This window comes from Maniola hyperantus, chromosome 25, assembly GCF_902806685.2.
Source record: "Maniola hyperantus chromosome 25, iAphHyp1.2, whole genome shotgun sequence".
NCBI lineage: Eukaryota > Metazoa > Arthropoda > Insecta > Lepidoptera > Nymphalidae > Maniola > Maniola hyperantus.
In genome coordinates, this window is record NC_048560.1 from 3,634,871 (window position 1) to 3,644,200 (window position 9,330).

Consider the following 9,330-nt stretch of genomic DNA (forward strand, 5'->3'; position numbering starts at 1 on the left):
TAATCATTTATTGGCGAAATTAGATACTAGTCAAGTAGCCCATTATACTTATAGGTAAAAAATACCACATCACACTAATATTATAAAGGCGAAAGTTTGTATGTGTGTGTGTGTGTGCGTTCCGCTACGATGCCGTATACAAACAGATCAGGGTTATGAGTTTAAAAAACTGCCATAGGCCTTCCGAGTTAGCCCACTTCCATCTTAGACTGCATCATCACTTACCATCAGGTAAGATACCTCACCAGCTGCGTCCACCATATTGGATTTAGAGTGACGTCACTATATTTTTCAAATTATTCTCAGCAAGCCCTTTCATTTCATGCCCATAATGTAGAAGTAAAAATAACTACTTAATATAAAAATAAATAACTTAAAAACTAGTCCGCCATCTTGGATGTCCACCATGTTAAATTTAGAATGACGTCATACAGATAGCCATGCATTGTCATCCAAACTAAACGTGTTTACAAAACGTGTTTCAGCTCAATCGGTTGAAGATATCTGCCTCAAAATTGAGTTGCAAGATTCCACCCGAACAAACATAGGGACATACATACATTGCAAGTTAAATAAAAGCTTTTAAAATATAAAAAGCCTTTTCCATACTAAACGACCACACAGCAGAACGGAAGCTCTGATTTCGGTGTGTATAACCTATAATCAAGCACGCACACACACACGCCGCTTGACCTCGGCCAATCAGATTTATCTTGTAAATAAATAAATATAATAATACGCGCCATTACAGATAATGGTACAAAGAGGTGTTCATTTCCTTGTCTGAAAATGGTATGGTATTTCGTTAGTTGAGACATTTTGTGGAATGATAATATGACCACTGTACACTTGATAGTACCACACGTCATCATGATCAAACCATCGCTGGCTCACTACAGATCACGGGTCTCATCTCAGAGTGAGAAGGGATTTGGCCATAGTCTACCACGCTGGCCATGTACGAGTATGTGCGCTTTGGTAGACTTCACACATCTTTGAGAACATTATAGGTTTCCTCACGATGTTTTCCTTCACCGTAAAAGCAAGTGATATTAAATTTAATTAATTAAAACGCACATAACTCTGAAAAGTTAGAGGTGCGTGCCCGGGATTGAACCCCCGACCTCCGATTAGAAGGCGCACGTCCTAACCACTAGGCTATCACAGCTTTATTCTCTGTTAATATAATAAAATATTATTAATTATATTAGCTGCACTCATAGGCTACATTGTAAATCAACGATCAAAAAAAGTTAAAGGTGCATGCCCAGGATCAAACCCCCGACCTCCGGAATAGGATGCGGATGTCTTAACCAATAGATCATCACGGTATGTAGCTAGTTAGTTAGTATCTACTAATCAGCGATATTATTTTGAAACACTTGTTTTGACATACAACCAGTTTTAATTAACACACGTGAACAATATCGATCTAGTAGCGTGATAAATGAACATATTTTTAGGGTTCTGTATTCCAAAAGGAAAAAACCGGCCAAGTGCGAGTCAGGCTCGCACACTGAGGGTTCCGTACTACAGTCGTATTTTTTCGACATTTTGCATGATAATTCAAAAACTATGATGCATAAAAATCTGTTTTAGAATGCACAAGTAAAGCCCTTTCATATGATACCCCAGTTGATATAGTTATCTTACTTCGAATATTGAAAATACTAATTATTAGTTCATGACCACAAATTGTGATCTAACCCTAAATTCACGGTTTTCAGATTTTTCCCCTAAAGCCTACCTACCTGCCAAATTTCGTGATACTAGGTCAACGGGAAGTACCCTGTAGGTTTCTTGACAGACAGACAGACAGACAGACAACAAAGTGATCCTATAAGGGTTCTCTTTTTCCTTTTGAGGTACAGAACCCTAAAAAGGAACCCTTATACTATAAGGGTATTAAAAAAGACACGACAGACAGACAAGGAAGTGATCCTATCATGCTTATAATAGGATCACTTTGTTGTCTGTCTGTCTGTCGTGTCTTTTTTTTTAAATAAAAATGTCTAGCAAACGAGCAGGCCCACCTGATGTTAACTATTACCGCCGCCCATGAACATTTGCAGTACCAGAGGAACCATTAATGCGTTGTCGGCCAGAAGATGATGAAGAAACCTACAAAGTACTTCCCGTTGACCTAGAATCGAAATTTGGCAAATAGGTAGATCTTATACCACACGTAGGAGGAAAATTCTGAAAACCGTGAAAGTGTTGTTACACAAAAAAATTAAAATGTCTTGATGAACAAATAATTAAGTATTACTTTCAACTTTCAAAGTAAGACTAGTATACCAAGTGGGGTATCATAATATGAAAGGGCTTTACTTGTACATTCTTAAACATGTTTTTATTTATTTTTATGCATAATAGTTTTTGATTTATGGTGCAAAATGTCAAAAAAATGCTACTGTAGTACGGAACAATCGATGCGCGAGTCTGACTCGCACTTGACCTGTGTTTTTTTAATTTCATGCATCAAAATAGATTAAAGTTTCATCGCGATCGGCTCAGCAATTTTGAACCTTATCGCGAGGTGATAGGTATAGTGTAATATTGTGACGGATGTACGGCAATATTGATAGATATTTTATATTATTGTTTTCGTGAAAGGCTTTTAATCAGGATGGCGTAGACCTAAGACAATTTTATTACATACTAGCTGCCCCGGCGAACTTCGTACCGCCTAGCAGTCGATTCAATTTTTTTTTAATTTTTCTCTCCGTAAGAAATATCCTCGTACTTCAAGGAATATTATAAAAAAGAATGAGCGAAATCGGTTCAACTGTTCTCGAGATTTGCGATCAGAAACACATTTAGCGGTTCATTTTTATAATTATAGAGATTTATAGATCCGCGGAGAGAAACTAGTATAGCGCTTACTCTATTACTTAATCCCATACAAATGATAGAGACCAAAATCTCAGATGGCACTAACCATTTTGAGACACCAACCAATCACAAGCGAAACTATGTTTTCCAATTGAATTTCGATGTTTTTGAAAACATGTTTGTGATTGGTTAGTGACTCAAAATAGTTAACGTCTACTGAGTTAGTATAAAATTCTAGTTTTCTAGGTAGTTTGGGCTGGGCGTTGTTGGGTTAGGACTTTACCTCCCAGTAACCTCCCAGACTTAACCTCCCAGTGTGCTTGGGTGCTGCGATTCCCCTTTTGGATACGTCTGGGGGGAAGAGCAGTATTCGGGCCGGTGCGCCCCGGTAACATGGCCAATAATTCCTCTTCGAGGATATTATTGGTTATGGCTAATGACCTGGCAGGGGGGAAGGTCACTCCACGTGTCCCTCTGACCAGCAGAGGGCACAGTGGATGAGACGTGAGGGTGGGAGGAGAATCCCTCGGACGGAGAGGCGAGCTCGGTGTGCACTAACCCTGCCTCTGAGTAGGTCGTGTGGGCATTAGTCTTGCGCGGCCCTCGCTACAAATCGTAATCCCGGTAGGAGTGTTCATGGTCATGTCTCACGACCTCATACTGGGACCGAGGGTCTTGGCTTAACCGCCCGGACCGCGAGGAAGAAAACCTCTATAAAAAAATCACCCCGAATCCCAAGCGGCGGCGCACCGTGAGGGGATGCATGACTGATGGGTTGTTCAGTCGCTAGTGCGTACCTCGTCAGGGTACCGGCCGACCCCCGTGACGAGTTACGCTTAGGCTTGCTCGGGTGGAGGGGGCACCACCAGGGAAGGACCACATATTTGCCCTGTACTCGTGGGAACAAACATGCCAAACAAAAAGAAAACAAAGAGTATGCCGGAGGGAGAGAAGAATGAGAGAGGGAAAGAGCAGGCTAGGGCCGGCTCTCGGACTCGGAGTCCACTTTTTAGAGCCCCTGGCTTGGGGTCGGGGTCGGATTCAGAAGAATCGTCGAGGTCTGGCGCTACGAGCCGCAGTAAATCTTCGACCAGAGGTCGCAGCACTGGCATCGCACATGCTAGAGCCAAATTGAGGGAAGCTAAAGAGGAAGCGCGAGAGGTACAATTCAATCAGTATCTAAGGGATAGAGTTTACCGCAAGGAGACGCCTGCGGCAGTGTCGGACCCCGAAGAGGTTACTGAGGTCCACACGGAAGACCCAAGTAAGCTCAATGCTGACGAGTTGCGGGCCCTCGGCGATCAAAATGTAGCTAATATCATCCACGTCGCTACAAAGTCGGGTAATCTCAAAGGCGCCTGGGCGAAGCGCCTGAAGGACTCAGCCAACAAGCTTCAAGAGGTGGTGGACACCTTGGCCGCCAGAACCGTTGCGGAGGAGACACGCCGGCTGAGAGCCGATAACGACCGCTTGCGTAGTGAGGTCGAAACTCTCAAAACAGAGCTGAAGGCTCATCGGCGGGAATTCGTTGAAATGAAGGCCTCTATGGCAGCCGCTGCAAAGGACGCCTCTTCACACAGTCTTAGCAGCGACCTTATTGAGGAATTGAAGGTCTCCGTCGTCTCCTCGGTGGGCCTCATCTTAGACGCGCGGTTTGCTGGGATTGAAGAGCGGCTTTTGCCCGAAAGGGTACATCGACCGCCGTTGTCAGTGGACCGGAGAAAACGAGGGGTGCAAGCATCACAGCCAGCAGCTTCCTCTGTGGCGGCCCCGAATGAATCGGACACCCGGGACACCATGGCTGCCCCATCACCTGCTGGAACCACGGAGGCCACTGTGGACCCAAGCCTATCTCAGGCAACTACTGCCAATGACTGGGCTACAGTTGTCAGGAGAGGGATGAAGAGAAAGAAAGGTGCTGCCCCTGCAGCCTCGACGGCCACTCCCGCAGCTAATTCTGCAAAGCCGGCTAAGCCAAGGTTGGTCTCTCCAAAGACTGCTGCGGTCGTTATTACCTTGCAGCCGGAGGCGGCGGAGAGGGGTGTTACCTACTCCCAAGTCCTAGAGCGGGCCGAGCAGAGCATTAATCTGGAGGAGTTCGGCATTGCTGAGGGCATGAGGATAAGCCGAGCTGCAACTGGCGCCAGGTTGCTGGAACTTCCCAGAAACCAGACTCAAGAGCAGGCCGAATTGTTGGCAAGCAGACTTCGGACGGCCCTGGACGGTATAGCAAGCGTCGTTCGTCCCTCCCAATCCGCGACCCTCAGGGTTACCGGACTCGACGACTCGGTCACAAAGGACAAGGTGGCCTTAGCTGTCGCGCAAGTGGGGAATTGCCCTGTCCAATCTATAAGAGTTGGGGATGTGCAGACTGGTCCCAGGGGGATGGGATGGGTAACCGTGCATTGCCCCGTAGAGGTGGCCAAAGTATTGTCAAATGCCGGCAAACTTCATGTTGGCTGGAGCTCAGCCGAGGTTCGCTTGCTCGAGCGTCTTCCCTTGCGCTGCTACAAATGTCTTGGCATTGGACATACTAGACCTGTCTGTCCTTCTACGGTGGACCGAGGGAATCTGTGCTTCCGGTGCGGGGGTGACGGCCACAAATCTGTGACTTGCTCGAAAGAGATGCGTTGTGCAGTGTGCGCGGATGCAGGGCTGCCTGCCAACCACATAATGGGAAGAAAGAACTGTAGTCCTCCACACACAAAGGGCGGGACGGTTCCGGGAAATCGGACCACTGCCAACGCTGAATGTAGCCAAACGCAGGAGGGAGCTGGTATGTCATCATGAACCAGTTGTGCCATACCAGCTTCCTTCAGTCGAATCTAAACCACTGTGCAGCGGCTCAGGATCTCCTGCTACAGTCCATAGCAGAGTGGCAAATAGATGTGGCGGTGGCATGCGAGCCCTACTACATCCCTACCCAATCTCATTGGGTGGGAGATTTAGATGGTTCGGTGGTGGTTTTGACCGGGAACAACACCGGTACCCAACTCTCTGTGGTAGAAAGAGGCTCGGGTTATGCGGTGGCAAAATGGGGAGAACTCGTTATCATAGGCACGTATTTCTCACCCAATCGCAGCCTGGCGGAGTTCGAGACCTATCTTGACACAGTCGGAGCGGCTGTCCTCAGACAAACGGGAGGGCATGTCATCGTCCTTGGTGACTTTAACGCCAAGTCTCGGGCGTGGGGAAGCCCCTCTACCGACGGAAGAGGAAGGGCTGTGCAGGTCTGGGCTCTCCTTTCAGGTCTATCTCTCCTCAATAGAGGGGCGGTGCATACTTGTGTGCGGCAGCAAGGTGGTTCTGTAGTAGACCTATCGTTCGCCATGCCCGCAGTTGCCGGAAGAGTCACCGAATGGAAAGTGGAGGAAAATGTGGAGACTCTCTCAGACCACAGATATATCCGCTTTGAGATTTCCAACACTCCGGTATCATCAGGGTTTCCTAGGGGTCCAAGTAACTTCCCACGGTGGTGCGTTAGCCAACTAGACCGAGAACTGGCCAAAGAAGCGGCCATTGTACAGCGGTGGTCCACTTCCGGCAACAGTGCTGATGCCGGCGTTGAGGAACTCGCGGGATTGATACGCAATGCCCTTGTGAATGTCTGCGATGCAGCTATGCCGAGAGCCCGGCGACGACCTCATCGTCGCTGCGTGTACTGGTGGTCGGAAGAAATCGCAGACCTTCGCACGGCCTGCATTAGAGCCCGTAGGGAGTATGTCCGAAGCCGCAGACGGAACGGATTAGGACCGGACTTGGTGAACCGACTGCAGGATGCCTATCGCCAAGCAAAAAAAGCGCTGCAACTGGCCATAAGACAGGCTAAGGAGCTGGCCCGCGAGGAATTATTAAAGACGCTGGACAGGGATCCATGGGGGCGCCCTTATCGTATGGCGCGTAACAAACTGCGTGCCCAACGTGCACCGATCACTGAAACCCTACAGCCGAACTTCCTAGTGCAGGTGGTGGATGAATTGTTTCCGAATTCCCTGGGTCACGTCCCTCCAGTGATGGCTCCTCCGTCTAGAAGCGAATCAAGTGACAGGGACATTCCTCTTGTCACGGAGGAGGAGATGGACCTTGCCCGCGAACCTCTGCGGACTAAAAAGACGGCACCGGGGCCTGATGGTGTCCCGGGTAAGGTGGTCCACATAGCACTGGAATATCTGGCGGAGTGGCTTCGGGAACTGTTTGACAAGTGCTTGCGCTCCGGACAGTTCCCGAAGTCATGGAAGGATGGAAAGCTGTGCCTACTGCGGAAAGAAGGCCGCCCGGTAGATTCCCCTGCGGCATATAGACCGATTGTGTTGCTTAGTGAGACGGGCAAGCTTTTCGAGAGGATCCTTGCCGCACGTCTCATTTCGCATCTTGAAACGGTGGGACCAGGTCTATCCGAGGTGCAGTATGGTTTCAGGGCGGGCCGTTCGACTTTAGATGCTCTAGATGCCCTGAAGAGCCTAACCACGGAGGCGGCAGAGAGAGGGCATGTGGTCCTTGCGGTTTCTCTCGACGTCGCCAACGCTTTCAATAGTCTCCCCTTTGAGACGTTACGAGAGGCGCTTCGGTATCATGAAGTGCCACACTATCTCAGGAGACTGTTGGAGGCGTACCTTCAAGAGAGGGATGTCATGTGGGAAGGTAGCGATGGACGACTGTACCGGCACCGCGTAGGCAGTGGAGTCCCGCAGGGCTCGGTACTGGGGCCGGCGCTCTGGAACGTTGGTTTCGATTGGCTCCTGCGGGGTCCACTGCTTCCAGGGATGAGGGTGCTGTGCTACGCTGACGACACCCTGGTCACTGCCCGTGGGGAGAATTACGAGGCAGCGGCTCGCCTTGCCGAAGTTGGCACGTCCATGGTGGTGGACAGGATCAGGATGCTGGGCCTGAAGGTCTCAATCACCAAAACAGAGGCTCTCCTATTCCACGGCCCACGCAGAGGTCCACCCCGGGGTGCACAAATTACCGTCCAGGGCACAGTCGTGGAGGTTAAGGCCTGTATGAAATACTTGGGCCTTACCTTGGACGGACGATGGGGCTTCGGAGCGCATTTTAGGCAGCTCAGTCCCAGGCTTATTAACGCCGCCGCAGCCCTCGGTAGACTGCTGCCAAACATTGGAGGACCTGGGTCTAACTGCAGACGGCTGTACGCGGGAATTGTGAGGAGTATGGCACTGTATGGGGCGCCTGTGTGGGCCCACGCCTTGACTCCGCAAAATAAGATCCTTTTGCGTAGACCGCAGAGAATAATAGCTGTGCGCAATATCCGGGGGTACCGTACAGTGTCATGGACCGCTGCTACGCTGCTCTCGGGCGACCCACCGTGGGAACTACAAGCTGAGGTGCAAGCGGAGGTGTACCGATACCGAGCTGGACTGAGGGCTCGGGGTGAGTGGCCAAGTGCGGAGGAGGTTCAAAGCATGAGAGCCACTGCACACACGGTCCTGATCAGCAGATGGAAGGAGGACTTGCAAAACCCTATTGCGGGCACACTGACTGTCGAAGCAATACAGCCTCAACTAGAGCGCTGGCTGAAAAGACGTCACGGGACCTTAACTTATCGACTGGTGCAGGTGCTTACAGGACATGGCTGTTTCGGTAAGTACCTGCACCAGATTGCGAGGCGGGAAGTGACCCCAGCCTGTCACGAATGCGGTGCTCCATCCGATACGGCACAGCACACCCTGATGGAATGCGCAGCCTGGGCGCCGCAGAGGCATCTATTGTCGTTCACCTTGGGCACTGATCTATCGCTCCCAAGCGTGATAAGCGCAATGATCACAAGCGAGACTTGTTGGACGGCAGTAGTGTCTTTCTGCGAGCAAGTGCTCGCATTAAAGGAGGCGGCTGAACGAGAAAGAGAGCTGGATCCCAACGCTCATCCCATACGCCGTAAACGCCAAGGGCAAAGGAGGCGCCGATATGCTCACTACCTCGGGCCGTAAACCCGAGGAGGAAGGCAGGGGCATCCTGTAGGGAAGCCCTGTGAGGTATCTGTACCGCTGAGACGGCATAGTAGTATGCAAACTGCGTTCCTGTGCCGCCTTATCATGGCGCTGACGGGTCCGCTGGGTTTTAGTGGGTATTCTGGGTTACAGTGAGTCCCACATACCTCCCCGGAAGAAACGTGGTTCAGCTGCGTTTCTTCCGGGGAGGATGCGTAAAAGCATTTCCCAGCGAAAAAAAAAAAAAAAAAAAAAAAAAAAAAAAAAAAAAAAAAAAAAAGGACTTTTCTTTTTATTGTTTACTAGATTATGCTCGCGACTTCGTCCGCGTGGACTACTCAAATTTCAAACCCCTATTTCGCCCCCTTAGGGGTTGAATTTTCAAAAATCCTTTCTTAGCGGATGCCTACGTCATAATAGCTATCTGCATGCCAAATTTCAGCCCGATCCATCCAGTAGTTTGAGCTGTGCGTTGATAGATCAGTCAGTCAGTCAGTCAGTCATTCAGTCAGTCAGTCAGTCAGTCAGTCAGTCAGTCACCCTTTTCTTT

The 9,330-nt window shown here is 49.5% G+C and overlaps 1 protein-coding gene across 1 annotated transcript; it reads left to right on the forward strand.

The window, feature by feature from the left end:
* Positions 1-3,744: 3,744 nt before the first annotated feature.
* LOC117993974 (uncharacterized) lies at positions 3,745-5,625 on the forward strand. The gene has a single exon (XM_034981851.1). The coding sequence runs from the start codon at positions 3,745-3,747 to the stop codon at positions 5,623-5,625; it is 1,881 nt and encodes a 626-aa protein (XP_034837742.1).
* The last annotated feature ends 3,705 nt before the right edge of the window (positions 5,626-9,330 follow it).

Excerpts from the sequence above, each read along its gene's own strand:
- LOC117993974 (XM_034981851.1), top strand. The coding sequence starts at position 3,745 with ATGCCAAACAAAAAGAAAACAAAGAGTATGCCGGAGGGAGAGAAGAAT.